The sequence below is a fragment of the Malurus melanocephalus genome, unplaced genomic scaffold (genome assembly GCF_030028575.1).
Source record: "Malurus melanocephalus ecotype Western Australia unplaced genomic scaffold, MMel_1.1 scaffold_16, whole genome shotgun sequence".
Classification (NCBI taxonomy): Eukaryota; Metazoa; Chordata; class Aves; order Passeriformes; family Maluridae; genus Malurus; species Malurus melanocephalus.
The window spans coordinates 3,624,985-3,640,604 of NW_026623248.1; the positions used below are offsets into that span (position 1 = coordinate 3,624,985).

General features: G+C 35.2%; 1 protein-coding gene across 3 annotated transcripts in view; it reads left to right on the forward strand.

Moving 5' to 3' along the window:
* The window catches only part of APAF1 (apoptotic peptidase activating factor 1), a 32,050-nt gene extending 18,870 nt beyond the window's left edge, over positions 1-13,180 (forward strand). For 2 of the 3 annotated variants that reach the window (XM_057385890.1, XM_057385882.1), the window contains exons 16-27: positions 803-928; positions 1,989-2,150; positions 2,421-2,549; positions 3,263-3,388; positions 4,240-4,359; positions 5,996-6,121; positions 6,477-6,602; positions 7,769-7,888; positions 8,218-8,343; positions 9,101-9,226; positions 9,664-9,810; positions 11,532-13,180. In XM_057385890.1, coding sequence (XP_057241873.1) covers positions 803-928; positions 1,989-2,150; positions 2,421-2,549; positions 3,263-3,388; positions 4,240-4,359; positions 5,996-6,121; positions 6,477-6,602; positions 7,769-7,888; positions 8,218-8,343; positions 9,101-9,226; positions 9,664-9,810; positions 11,532-11,675 — 1,578 coding nt within the window. In that variant the 3' untranslated portion in view covers positions 11,676-13,180. The remainder of the gene's footprint in view (positions 1-802; positions 929-1,988; positions 2,151-2,420; positions 2,550-3,262; positions 3,389-4,239; positions 4,360-5,995; positions 6,122-6,476; positions 6,603-7,768; positions 7,889-8,217; positions 8,344-9,100; positions 9,227-9,663; positions 9,811-11,531) is intronic. The other variant, XM_057385898.1, reaches the window with a different exon arrangement.
* The last annotated feature ends 2,440 nt before the right edge of the window (positions 13,181-15,620 follow it).

The following is a 15,620-nucleotide window of genomic DNA, read 5'->3' on the forward strand; positions in this document are numbered from 1 at the left end:
TTGCTCTTCTCTGCCCAGTGGTGGTGGGGGAGAGCGAGTGCGCAGGTGTTGTGGGTGCCTGGCTTTCGGCCAGCATTCTAAGCCACAATGTGKGTAAGGTTTTAGGCTGTGTTTGACAATTTCATGAATAATGAATTACAGAATTGGAGTATGCACAGTAATCAAGAGGGCCTGATTTTGTTTTAGAGAACACTGTTCAAGTGACTTTTCTTGTTTTGAGCACTCATTCTCATGCTCAGTTGCATTTTTTTTGTTGTAAATAGGAGAAGGGAAGTGTGGACTATAGGCTTGGAAATCAGTCTTGAGAGGGATGGAGAGGAGGTGCCATAACCAAAAAACCATGTGAAATTTTCTTTTAACTCTGTTAGTATGGCTATGACAAGGGTGATATTCGGACTGTTCAAGACTACCTTGAGAGATTTCATTTTAACTAATATGTGTAAGCTATATTACTCTGTTTTTCAAAGCTGAGAAGGAATGAGGCAAGACAAAGCCTTTTTCTTAGTCTGAAGAAACTTTCAGTGACTTTTTACTGGTCAAGGACGTTGTCTGCCCTGTACAGAAAGTTTTAACTGGATTAATGTAATTCTGATATTAATAGTTTTCATGCATCTTACCAACTGGAGGTAAATTGTAGGGTAGCCCAGGACATAGCACCCATTCCATGAGCAAGTGGGTACAACACTGAAAAAATGAAATTGATGTTTTGGTTGCCAGCATGATTTTGAGAAGAGCATGAACAATCTCTCTCTTTGAATAATTCATGAATATGATGATATTTATATGTTTGTTTCTTTTACAGATTTGGGATTTGAATGAAAAATACTGTAGAAAYACGATGATAGGTCATGAAAATTCTGTCAATCACTGCAGATTTTCGCCAAATGATGACTATGTTGCTAGCTGCTCGACAGATGGAACAGTAAAGGTACAGTGTATTTTTAAATCAGCTCTTTGTTTTCATTATGGATTGGGTTTTTTGTATCAAATGCAAAATATATATATAAAAAAAAATTCATGTCTGTATGATCAGCTTTAAATCATATCAGAATTAAATCCTGAAATGGTTGATGATTGGTCCCAAGATTTTGAAATGGCTTGTCCAGTACTAGGAGAAAAAAAGTTGATTGCATGTAATTGCCATTAAATTCTAACTAACCTCATTTTGAATATTTTTTCCCCTAATGCACTTTGTTAAGAATACTTGTGTGCGGAGTAAAAAATGTTTAAACTGAAATAGTAGTAAGTTTTTAGGTTAGTTGAAAGTTTTGTCATCTCTGAAAATGAATCATCAGGAGACATAAAAATTAAAAGCAGTTTATATGTGCCATTTTCTTGTGTACACCAGAAGAGAAATGAGAAAATTGTGTTTTTCTGAGAATTTACGTATTATTTTTATTGCCTTTAGTTGCAACAGAATTATGCTATTTCAGAATTGCAATTCTTTAAAYACTGTTATGTTTCTGTGTAGCTGCTAAATCAGGAAAGAAGAATTGCTGTAGCTGTTTTCATAAGGAAAAATGCAGTTAAGGGGACAGAAATATTCTGTAGATTTTTAGCAGTTGTCTCAATGAAATTAAGGTACAGAGCTAGATGTATACTAGATTTCTTATGGTGAGTGGATTGTTCATAGAGTTGCAGGGTAGGTGTTATTTTTGATTTTATTATTTTGTTAATTAGAAATTGAGGCAGYATTGTGTCTGGAATGATAGGAGGGAAAATCCCAAGCAGAGGGGTCTACTACAGCATAATCCTCTTCGTGGTTTGTTTTTATTTCTTAGTTTGTTTTTCTCCTTTTTTTTTAATATAAATTGTTTGGCTTTGTGAATATTCTAATGCTATTGGTTGACTGGGGAAAGTAACAAGGGGCTTTTCTTGTATTTTTTTCCCTGCCCTTTTTTCTTAAGAAGTAATTGGGACCTCTCTCCTGTTGTCTTTTGTACCTGTATCAGTGAAAAGAGATTGTTTCTATTTCCTGTTTATTGCAGCTTTGGGCAGCATGCTCAGGAAATGAGCTGAAAAATATTGAGATAAAAGATTTCTTCARAAATGCAGATGAGCAACCAGATGATGTGGAGGTTTTAGTAAAATGTTGCTCTTGGTCCAGGAATGGTGACATGATTTTGGTGGTAGCCAAAAATAAGCTTTTGGTAAGTACCTCACTTTAGTAATTTTTTGGAGATAGTATTTTACAATATAGGTAGAAATTAAAATTACAGAAAAAAAATCCAGGACTTTAAGATGTTTCAGACAGAAGGTGCCTGATTTCCAGAGTGTGTAAATAAGAATATGTGATCARCAAACTTGTGACTGAGAGAAACACCTTGTAAATTCAAGGATGTACACTGCTGAGCATAGAAACTCTTTATCAGTTGTGAAGTCATTCAAACAGGGTTCCTGTTGTAATTATGTGTTCACAGCTTTTTGATACCGAAACTTGTGGTTTGTTGGCACAAGTCATTGTCAGCCATCACAGTACAATCCAATACTGCGACTTCTGTCCTGGTGATGACTTAGTAGCAGTTGCTTTGTCTCACTGTTCTGTGGAGGTAAGTGATTGTCTGCATTATASCACCAAAGACTGCTTGTAATTTGAAATGTTACATTTGTCCTAATGGTTTATTGTATGTAGAGATAAAACTAATGTAGCTATTTTAGCAGACTTTTGATGTGCACCATTCTTTTAAATTTACATTTGCTTCTTAAATTTAAAGTATCAGCTAGGAAATAATGTTTTAATGTTATATGTTCATTTTGGACAATGGAACCCACATTTATATAAAGTTAGTCTACTAAGTTTATCTAAAGTTACTCTTGTCACTCTCAGGAATATTGCTTAACTCAAACCAACCCAAATCCTCTCTCCTTCTGTGTGCTGGTACATMAGAAGGAAAGAAACATCTAGAATAACTGTGAGACTAGCATGGCTAGAGTGGGTCTGGACAAATATCAAGTTTGGGGCTGGTTTGGTGTTTTTTTGTTTGGGGTCTTTTGGTTTTGCACTTTATATGGTGAATGTATGTATTTTTTTATACTGTGATTTTTTTTCCCCTGTATCTTTTAAAATTATAGCAAAGAGGCTGATGATTCAATTTCCCTGACCACTGAAATGTGATCGGCAGGCACAGGTCTTCTTACATCTGATTTCAGAATAAGAATTCAGAAAATACTATAAGGCATGGTAATGAAGTGTATTTGCACTGTTTTTTCAGTAAATGCAATCTAAATCCATTTGAGTTTTTCTTCCATATTTTTATTGTAGTTATGGAATATTAAGTCTTTATCAAAAGTGGCATATTGCAGAGGACACATGAGCTGGGTTCACTGTGTGGCATTTTCACCAGATGGATCTTTATTTCTGACTTCATCTGATGACCAGACAGTACGAGTAAGATAAMTTTTCTTTTTTGAAATATCTGAATTTAGACATGTATTATTAAGTTGTTCATTTAAGGAATGGTTTATTGTAAAAATCGGTATCATATTAAGTGTATAAAAATATACTTATATGTTTTATATGCAAGTTTATAGGCAGTATAAATTTCAATATTTGTTATAAAATTACATACATATCCAGTAAAATGTGCTCTTTTTTTTGCTTTTTTTACTGTTTATCTAAATTTTCTCTGTCTATATGATTTCTTTATGTCTGGTGGCACTTCAAGAGTAATTATAGCTTTTTGCTTTGCTTTACATTTTCTCTGAATTGGGAATTTTGAAGCTTTTTGAGGATTCTAGCAAACTTGGTATGTTTCATGGTTAGATATATTTGCATGTTAATATTTAGGATAGATTTCTGTAATTGTAATGTCTCATAAAAYCTGTGAAAGTAGAACTATATCTTACCAAGGTAGCTTTTCCTTTTCTTCCAAGTTAACACACACGTTCTTGAAATTTGAGAGCAATTGTAGTATACAAATCTGTACTTCATATTTTTTGTAATTGGATTTTAATGCTGCTCTTTGGATTAGAAAACTTTGGATGTTACAGTTATGATTCTAAACATGGCAGAGTCTCATAGTCACCCTGGAAAAATAGCTCTATTTTATCTGCTGTAATCACTATAGTAATTGCACAACTTTCTCTAGTATCAAAAACAGCAGAAGCATAATTTTCATTGTTTTTAAGGAATCARTGTTACTTGCAAATTGATAAGGCTTTGGTTTAAAGGTGCTGTCACTCAGCAAGTTTTACATCTTGTTCTTTAATAAAGMTGAAGAAATACTGTGTTTTCAACAGATATGGGAAACTAATAAAGTGTGCAAGTCTTCTGATGCTGTGCTGAAAAGTGAACTAGATGTTGTATTTCACAATGGTCAAGTGATGATTTTAGCCATCTACAATCAGAAGCATTTACAAGTAAGATGTACTTCTTGATATTTTAGTATGTTTGAATTTACCTGCAAATCTTGGTAAGAAACTGTGGAATCACTGAAAGAACTGCTTGTTCTTGGCTTTCAAGAGCTAAATCTGTAGCAGAAGACTCAATGTATAATAACATTTTTATATGTAGAAACTGTGCCTAGTTTAGTGAGTGAAAAAAATGGGTTTTGAGGGGAAATTTGTACCCTGATGTTGAAACTGAATCTGAATGCAGAGGAACAGAACTCTTATSCCTTCATAGTGGGGGTGTGTGGGCCCTCCAAGTGGCTCAGATGTGCACAGCAATGTGCAACATGTGCAGCACCTAGATCAGGTGTAGCACAGGAAATTATGTGACACTTCAGAGCTGTGTGTAACTGCTCATCTCAAATTGGAGCAGGGAGAGGATGAGCCCATTTGTGCTAAAGAAAAYAGTGGCTGCACTCATTAGTGTAGACCCTGCCAAACCACGTGCTAAGTACACTTACATCCAAAGTATATTTTTCTATTCTGTGATAGCAGATGTGTCCATGTCACCCTTTTAAAAATAATAATTCTCTAATATATCAAATAAATTAATAGATTTCATATGCTTCAGTRAAGAGCTGCAAGAAAACACAGCCCATGGAGTTACACCTGTTTCTGTTCAGGAGCAGTTTAGGATGTTTGCTGAATAATATTGCTGTTTTCTGAATAATAACATGTGTAGCAACTGCTGTGTAGTGGTGCAGTCTGATTTGAATTAGTAGAACTGATATATGCGTTCATGATTYCTGTATTTCTGTTGTAATTTTATTTGAACCATTTCCTAGAGAAAGATAGTGCTTAGATTGCCCCAAATACAACACTTGGACCCCCTGTTAGACATGCAGTCATGAGAGAAGACTCCATTGTACAAAGAGGAGATTTTTCACCCTTGTGCAGGAAGACAAATTGAAAAGACAAATTGCACGTCTACTGTGATTTAATAGTGTACCTCTGCTATCTCATCTCTCAAAGTTTTTTTTGGAACCATGATGCTTTACCTTCTGTAATTTATAGTCTCTCAGTGCTGGAGTCCTTACCCTTTGATGTCCAAAATGTTCATTTCTAAACACTTCACACTGGTAGCTTTTTAAAGTTAAACTTGGTTATAAGCTCAGTTGTAAATTATTGTATTCTAAAGAATTTTTCCCCCTTGTGRAATTGATTTGGGGGTGATACTGAATTGAGACTTGGTATGTGTGTGCTAATAGGTTTAAAGTCATGCTTACAAGGTGCACCTAAATATTTTATGTTCTGTTTGACATGGCCTGTTTAATCTGTCTGGCAAGGTAATTTGAGCATGAGGATTGCTCTAAATGGTTTTTGAAATTTGGGGGTAGCATTTTGATTTACTGTTTCCTGTAATCAGCCRAACTTTAAAAAGCCTTCTAATACTGAGATGAGTTTTCTTTTGCAAACTTGTCCTGTTCAGAGACCATTCTATGGAGATAGTTACACTGACCTTCAAACCAAATGATCTATGAAAGTAACTCATTCTTATAATTTAAAGATTGTTCCCTTTGCATTCTCAGCTCTATATTGTAAAGTTTAAATTTAAAATTTAAATCTTAAAATATTGTAATAACTTAATTAACTTCCTATCTTACAGCTTATCAATGGAAATACAGACAATGTTATTATGCAGACAACGGCCCAAGAGTCCCCCATTTCCTGCTGTTGCTTAAGTGAAGATCTTAAATTTGCAGCTCTTGGACAGGAGAGTGGAACAATAAAGGTATTAAATCCCAAATTTGACTTTAACAGTAGTAGGAAAACATGCTTCTTTATGCTTTTTTTCAAAAATAAATGTCATTTGCATGACTTTGTTCAGTAATATTCTTCAACATAGTAATTCAATTTGCATTTATTAGTGATGTCTAAATCAAAACAACTTAAAGGTAATGCTAGTAATCTGGCTCTGAATTTCATTTTATCCAGACTGAGCTAATAGGAATTTTTGGCTGTTCCAATCTAGTGACCTAAAATCATGTATTTACAATCTCATGGGTTTTWAAAAAAAATAATTTGCATGTTCTCGTTTTCCTCAAGTGTGTCAAATAACCTCAATTATTGCATTCTTCATTGTAAAGRTACTACAGTTGTCAGATGGGAAAGTTCTGAAGTCCCAGGAGGCCTACAGGACCCCTGTGCAGGACTGTCGATTTACACCTGATTGCCAGACTCTCATCTCAAGTGCTCATAATTCAGTTATCCAGGTGGGGGCAATATTTAAAAGGATAATGTTGTAGCTTACTTAAAATATAGACCTTTATATACTACAGATAATGTAACCTCAGTAATTGACTACTGTATTCTGTGTTGTTCCATCCAGGGACAAGGGACTGTAGAAAGTGCAGCTTTTTTTATGCCTTATGTGATAATGAATATTAAAGATTTTCTGTTCTTCCTGATGTGCATGATGGGCACCACCTACTTTGAGAGAGTAAAAGGAGCATTAATTGTCAAACAAGGTGACTCAGGAGTTCTGAAGTGAGGGTTTGGGATGCTGTGTGGTAGGTCTGTCAGTGGGCTTGCTTCAGTTCTGACAGCATCCTAAACCAGAGTGCTCCAGCTGCTCAGGGGCCTTCAGCACACACCACAGAAATAAAACCTCCAAAGCGCTCCTGGGTGCTGCTGCTCAGCCTTGGGATCCYCCTGGCTCTGCTCTGGGAGGTTCTTGTGCTGGCCCTCAGCTCCCTCTGGTGGGCAGCGCCTCGGTGAAACCTCCAGGATTGACACCTCCTTTCTGGCAAACCTGTTCCTTTGAAAACGGTTCAGTCATTGGTGTTTAAAATAAATGGATGCTTAATGGCTTCTGTGGATAAAAAAAATTCACTTGCTTGTTTTTCAGTGAATGGTTGAAATAAAAATAGAAGTATCATGTTATAGAAAGGCAAAGCAAAATGGCAGCTCATTAAAAGTACCCTTTAAAATTACAAAAGCAATTTAATTTAAGTATTCAAAATATGGGTTCTGCCAGATGAAATAAGTCTGTATGTAGTAAAAATCAAAGATTAAAACCCCAAACTACTGAGATGCCTGAAAGTTATTGGTTTATTTTTTCCTTTTAAATTACCAGTTAATTTCAAGTATCAAAGTCACTTTGAAAATAAGATTATATGTGTATTAGAGGGAACTCTGTCATAGGTTGATTGTTAAATACTATGGGATCCTCAATCTTCAGCATCTCTATTATAGATCTATTCAGTATCTAATATTTTAATTATTATTACTAATATATTATTACTAAAATATTTAGTTATTTAACCACCACCATTATAACTTGTTATTAGTCCTGTGACTTAAAATTCAAAGTTAGTTCATGCTTCTTATGTTTGCTGTTTCATTTTTTTTTTAAATAGTATTTAATTTTTATGATTAGGTATGGAATTGGCAATTGAGTGAATGTGTGTTTCTACGAGGGCACAAGGAAGCAATCAAGGATTTTAGACTTCTGGAAAATTCAAAACTTCTCTCTTGGTCATTCGATGGAACCGTTAAGGTGAGTAAAAAATTGTCAATTGACAAATCACATGAAATACATTTGACTGTCTCTTGTAACATTTGATATTTCCTATACTTTGTGTGGACACACATTTTATTGAGTCAATTGTAAAGTGTAAGTTGACTTTTAAGACAAAATTTTGGATTTTCTACTTTTGAGTTCTACACTGTTGTATTTTGATTATGCCAGTGAGTATAACAAAATGTTGGCCACATTAGAACTAACTAGTTGAGTTTTATCCCTCATATATTGTTGTGTAAGRTGCAAGTGTTTTAACCTTTTTAATGTGTCAAAAAAGTACCCTGTGTTTTCTATATATCTGGTAGGTTTGGAATATCACTACTGGAAACCCAGAAAAAGATTTTGCATGTCATGGAGGTGCTGTTCTTTCCTGTGCTGTTTCACCTGATGGTAGTAAATTTTCATCTACTTCTGCTGACAAAACCGCAAAGGTTGGTTACCTTCTGTACAGAGATAAAAATGATGCCTTATTTGTCCTGAAAAGTAATCTATATTTTTCATTTTGAGGTAACTAGTGATTATTCAATTTATTCTGTTGTATTTCCAGTTTTAAATTTCCTATATCCATCAACATGTTTCTAAAGCTGTTGCAGTCATTTGCAATTGATTTGGATATAATTTAAGCCTAGTGGCTTCTGTACAAATGAAATGCATGTTTAATGCGCAGCTTTGCGCAGAACATTTTGTTTGTTTCTTTGTATTGATACATCGATAGCCTGACATTCTTAATTTTGAAAGTTAAGAAAAATTTCTGAAACTTCCAGTGGAATTTCTGTTCATAGGTTCGGAAGCAAGGTGCACAAAGTAGTGGACTGGGACCGTCTCATTATATTCCTGAAGCATTTCATTCGATTTTTAAAATATAATTTTCAATTGATTGATGAATCCTATTTGTATGAACAGCTTTAAACTTTCTTGTAAACAAATAGGTTTCAATAAGAAGTACATTCCAAGGAAGATATATACTCACAGTCAGTTCAGTAATTTGTAGCAAGTGCATTCTTGTATGATTCAGGTAATAAAAAGAAAACCAGACTCTACAGTATAATACATTTACGTAAATGCACATATAAATATTCATATGTATAAAAAGTCTGATGTACATTTTAATGCTAATGCCTTTTAGAAAGTAGTCATAATTGCTTTTGAACTTGTCTTTTCCACTCCTCTGTAATATTTACCATTTAGATATGGAGCTTTGAAAGTTCATCTGTTCTTCATGAACTGACAGACCATGAAGCCTGTGTGCGGTGCTGTACTTTCTCTCCTAATAACAAACTATTGGCCACTGGAGATGACAAAGGAGAAATAAGGGTAAGGCTCTAATCTTGAAGTTTATTTTAGAATTCCTTGATTATCAGTTCACAGACAGAAGAGTCTTATGGTTGTGTTCTGCATGTCTAATTCCTTAGCATTGTGGTGAATATCAGGGTGAAAATAGTGGTTTTCCACATGAGGCAGTAGTTTGTAATCATGTTGATGGATTTATTTCCATGAATGCTAAGGAGCTGATGCATATGATTTCGTAGTAATTCTACTGTGAATTGAATGTGTGATTACATTCTCTATATAAGATAAACTTTTAAAATGAGAATTTTTTTAAAAATTATTTTGTCAGTTCAAGAAGAATATTTATTTACAGGGGGTTGTTTTTTCTCTAATACAGAAAAATACATTGCAGGTTTCCTTGTTTGAGGCTTTTTTTTTGCCTGTTAAGTTTCCTTCTGTACATAATCTTTCCTCTCTTTTAGATTTGGGACATTTCAACAGGTGCATTGCTTCACTTCTGCTCCCCAGTTACTGTAGATGAAGGAGAACCAACGCATGGGGGTTGGGTAACAGACCTCTCCTTTTCTCCTGACAGTAAAATGCTTGTGTCCTCTGGAGGCTATCTTAAGGTGAGCCTTGAAATAATAAAATATCCTATCATACCTAATTAAATGGCAATACTCTGACAATTAAGCCTAATTAAATAAACAAACCTGGAAAATTTTATTTAACAGAAGATTCTTCATTTTTGTGACAGTCTAAAAAAGTCTAACACTTTTCACTTCTTCTCATACCTCCAAGTTCCCTGAAAAAGTCTTTTAAGCATTCAGGTTTGTTTTCAAACTCCATGCATTCCATTTTTATTAGCTTCAGATTTTCATTTGCAATATGCTTCTTTAACATTCTTTTAAACATTCCAGTCATTTTTATCTGCCTTGATGTTGACTCAATTTTGACAGCAATTGTGTTCTTTATAATTAGTAGAAAAATGCACTATATCAGGCTTTTTTAATACTGAGGTTTAAATTCTGTAATATGCAAGAATTCATAAAAAAAATGCAAATGATGATTTTCTGCCTTGAAAGATGTTTTATAAGTAATATTTGGAGGAAATCAGTATTTCAGGATCTGCAGATAAATGTATTCAATGTGCATGAAAACAGACATACACAGAGGCATTTTGTTGGGAGATATTAGTCAGGGAAAGTCCATTTCAGGAGTCTGGACCCCTAAAGGCTGGACTGAGTAGGACTGTAGAGTTACGTGGAGGATATCTTTAAACAAATGAGTCCTCTTAGTGACAGAGGAGGTGTATTAACCTGTGTAGTGTTGAACTTGCTGTGTGAGTGGTACCCACTGGCTCAGCACCTGCTCATTTATTCAGAACAGAGGTTCAAAAGCTCGTTAAGATCCATTTTTGGTTCAGTTAGTGGTTTTTTTTTTTTTTTTTTTTGAGGGGGTCTCCGTCAAATAACAGACTTTAGGAACAGTGTTTTTAATCAGAGTGTTGTAGCTGTGTAGTTGCAAATCTGTATTATGCACACAACTATAATGTTACATATTTCATGAGATGAGTAAGCTAAAAAGTAGTAATGCCATCTGCTTTTCTATATGATCAAAGCTGAAGATAATCTGTTGTGATATTTTGCTGCTGCACTCAAATGCTCTAGGAATAGAGGGTAGACTTCTTACTGGCAAAATGGAATAACAGCTTTGTGCTGGATTGTGTTTGGTCCAGTTTTGCATTGGTTTACAGTTTCTCTGAGAAATGTGAAATTTTGGATTACAGTAAACTGATGGTTGAAGGTTTCTTGGTTTCTTTGTTATTGGTGTTTACTGCATATTCTAAAAAAATAATTGTAATCTGGCTGAGAAAGAAGGCAGTCCTACTAAAAAAACTTCAAATGGTTTCAAATATGCACATGATCAATCCTCTTGTGTGTCTAGCTAAGTTTTTTAATTCAGCTAGTTTCAGTTATCTGGCAGTGTGTTTCTTGAATTCGTTTGGTTACATGAAAATACATAATTTTTAGAAGTTTGGACGTATTGCAGTTTGTCTATTGATTGCATTTAATGATGGGGTAAGGGGCAGTACCTGAGTTTATTATTTTTGCATTTTTCTTGAAATTAAACAGCTTCAGTATTTTTGAAGTTTCTTTTCATCTGAAAGTCTTATACCTTTAGTAATCAGTCCTAAATTTATTCTACTTAAGATGGTTTGTACTTTTATTTTTAATTCTACCTCTTTGGTGAAAGCAGTCAACTGGGCTTGCCATGCTAAGCCTGCTAATAGATTTGATTCTGAATTTCCTTCACCTAACTGAAAGTGTGTTGTTATTATTTTTTATAGTGGTGGAATGTAACTACCGGAGAATCCTTGCAAACCTTCTACACAAATGGAACAAACCTCAAGTCAATACATGTGTCCCCTAATTTCAAAATATATGTGACTGTTGATAATCTTGGTATTCTTTATGTATTACAGAAGTTCTGATGAGTGGGCAAAGATACTTAATTTTTTAAGCTGGAAAGAAAATTCTGCTAAGTATTTGTCTGATAGTCATTAAGCTGTGAATTATATTTAATTGTTATATTCATGATGTTTTCATGTATATTTATGTACTTCTATGCATGTTTTTTCAAATGAACTTGCATTTAATCTTGTTTTTTAATAAGAATTATTATAATCCTTAAACCTTGATTTGCATCTTAACCCTGTTGCCTCAAATTTTGTAAGGAAATTATATTAAGATTTATTCAAAATAGTTGAAATTAATATTAATAGCAGTGAAAAAATAAGAGTATTATAATTTGAAGTTTTATTTTATGCTAAGGCTGATGGCTAAATGCTCTCTAGCCATGAACACAACTGTGTAAGATGCAAAAATAATTTTTTTAATGCAATGCTAGGGTTTTCTTTTAGTAGGGAACAGAAAGAAACAGGGGCATTCTTCATTGAAAAATGAAACCAGAGGTGTTGGTGCTTGATGTTCAAACCAAATCCAGTAGATGTTCAGTTTACAGTAGCAGTGCCTCCCACTTGCAGTAAGAACCTTCATGCTTGAAACCTGTGGAGATAAATGCACTGGAGCATATACGAGCTGCTCCTATTAAGGGGAACATGCTGAGTCTTCTTTTCTCAAGGCAAAATCTGAAATTCAGTATTGCAATTGAAGTGGAAGAGACTGTGCCACATTTCCAGTCAAAGGATGAGTACAGCTAACCAGCTAAAATGAGAATGGATATGGCTTTAAAGTCATGTATTGAAAATTGTAAGGTGTGAATTTTATGGCTTTTTTCTTTTGGAATTAACCTTYAGTTTATAATATGGAGACACTTTACTGTTGTCAGCTTTGTTTACATGGGATTCTATGCCCAGCTGATCTCTTGCCTGGTAATATGTGATTTTCTGTTTTTTTAAAGTTTTTTCATTTTAAATTTTTACAGTCTATTTACAGATTGAATATAGGGTAGAAATATCAGTGTTTTGTACTAATTGTACTTGACAAATGTTCTGTGAATAATTGGGTAATTATTTAAGCAATTTTTTTTTGGTACCTAGTGAGCCTTTTTCTATTCAATTGCCTTTCAACTGCTATGAGCAATGGCACAAGCATTAATATGATTTTCATATTTTTGTAGCTGGCAGTAGAACACTGTCTAACTACTTGATTGTAAAAAGTACAGTAGCAAGTATCTCAACTGGTACTAAATAATGAAATTTTTACTTTTATTATTTTTTTGTGTGCATTTCATAAAATTTAATAGGCATTCTTACTATTTCCCTTCTTCTTACTTCTTACCGTTTTTCTTACTACTGTTTTTGACAATCACCAGTTTTTCCACTTTTTCAGCTTGAAATTCTACTCTTTCTAAGGTGCTGTTGAATACGGGTCAGTATAATCAGAGTACTGCTGGCAGAAATGTAAAGAGAAGAAATTCAATAGAAAAGAACATGGTGTTTTGTATTCTTAATAAAGATGATCCAGGCAACACTGGCCAAAGTCATAAATGAATTTGAATTTTGAGTGAGTTTTTTTATATATGGGATGGAGGGGGGAGTGTTGCATCTTTTATTGTGGTTTTATTTTTGCTCTAATCATAATGCTGCTTTACAAACTGCATCAAAGGTGCTTGGACAGGTAAGCAACAATGTTAAATATGGTGTGGAGGAATAAGGAAACAGAGGGAAACCAAAGTGTTGGAACAGGTCCTGCAGTGTTCAGGACAGAGTTGCTTCTACTGCCCAGTTTGTAGAGAGCCCATCAGTTCGCCCTCTGAGCAGCTGAAGATCCAAGGAGCAGGAAGCTTCTCTTAGCCAGTATCCCTCCATCCCAGAGGTGTCCTGATTGCTCAGGACTCTGTTAGATTAAAAGGTACAGGATAAATGTTTCCCATGAGGAACCAGGGCAGAAAGTTCTCTGCTGTTAGAACACTTGTGAAATTCTGATGATCAGAAAAAAACCTGATCACAGTTCAGTGCAGAAAGCAAATGATACATGAGCAGAGTTCATAGACAATTGCAATTTTGAAAAGAGTACAAATAAAATAGCACAGAAACTTGAAATGTGAGATAAATACTACATTCTTGGATGTTCTGGAAGAATGACAGCACAGCAGCACTGTGCTTGTTGCTGGAACTGAGGAAGCTGTTCTGCACAGGCAATGTTGGGATGGTTGCATTCACATATATAAAAGTATGGAGTTGGCTGTGAGTATTTGAAACTGAGGTGGAAGAAGAGGAGTAGTGGTAAAAATGTCTGAAGAGCCAAAGAATAGATCTGATTTGCAGGGAAAGTATGAAAAAACTAAAGTGAAAAATTTTAAAATAGGAGTCAGGAAAGCAACTTCCGCAATTTAAAATATTTAAGAAGACAGTGTACTGTAATAAAAAATAAGTCATGCTGTTTGATTGATCAGATTTGGCTGTTTACATGTGTTGTACACTTGTACAAGTGTTGTAAAGGAAACAAAAGAGAATTTGGCTAACAGCAATTTTTATGTGGTTTGAACATTAGTGCTTCCATTATTGGTTTTAATGTCAGATAAAATAAATCAGTCTACATTCTGATTGAACTAATGAGCATTGCCAATTTTATCTAGTTCTTTGACTGAAATTATAAGATGCTTTAGTGTAAATTTTAAGGTATATTTCCTATTAACTGTGCCTATCAGTTTCTGTAGAAGTTTTGAGTCTTTTCACTTTGTCAGTTACAGCTCCTTTACAGAGCTCTTTTTTTCTCTTTCCTTGGGAATCGTACCCATGTGTTGATACAGGTGCTCAAGAGGATGCTTTGTATTGCCTTAAAGGGTATAATTCCTCCAACTGCAGTGTTCTCCTTCCCCCTCTCTTATCTTGCACAGTTGTTTGAAATAGAACATGCACTTAGTGCCTGAGGTTTTGCCATGTAGATCTCTTGTCGTGCTGGAATGTGGGGGTAGAGCAGGAACTGATAACCTGCTGCCAGTAGAGGAATATCCCCCACCCCAAAATTATTTTTCTTTTTTTGAAAATTAGGCAGTTAAGTTCCCTATTACAGAATTCTGTGCAAATTGGTGTTTTGAGGGTTTTTTTACAATTTTTAAGTTCCGTGAAGTCTCTGTGTGGGGCCCAGTTCCTCAGGTTATATCTAGCAACAGCACAGTGTGTGTCCTTATCGCTGCTGTCCTGAGGTGTTTTGCAGAAGCTGATGCCCTTGCAGGTTTCAGGGGAAAGCGAGGCTGACAGACTGAGACTCGTGTGGTTTCTTCTGCCCTCCTGGAACAGCACATTGCAGGAAGGCAGCCTGGCCTCATCTTCAAGAAGCCAGTAAACCCAGAATAACAGCAGATTGCAGAGAAATAAGGTAYGTCATTGCAAGTGCTAGTAGAACACAGCCCCTTACTGAACTGTTTGGTTGCCCTTTCCCCGCACAGCAAGTGCTGACTCCATGGCAGTGCCAAGGAGTGGAAAAATCAGCCTTGGGGCTGTGTTTCATCCRATTGGACACCTGAGCCCTCAGGTGTACTTGTCCACCTTGTGCTTTCCTCCTCCTTGTGTCTACTATGGTGGCACAAATTTATTTTGGTTCATAGATGGTGATGACGATGCTCAAGAGCTCTGAGGACTTGGGACACCTTATTTCTGTCATGATTCCAAGAAAAGCAGAAGGCCTTTACTGTTTGGGGACCTGGAAGGATGCCAGGTATTCTGAACACTTCCAGTATGGTATTTTTTTTGCTTTTTCTGTGCTTAATTTCACTTTGTTCTTTCAAGCTCGGAATGGGGTACAGTCACTGCCTCTGCCAATGTGCAGTAAAATATTAAACTGAGATGAGCCTTGTTTGTGGCTGGAACTCTGCAGCAGATTGACAGTAGATTCATTGTGTTTTTCAGCACTTCCAAAGCTGTTGTCTGGTGTGCTGCCATTCATGTCTATGCTGGTGTGAGTTTTTTTTT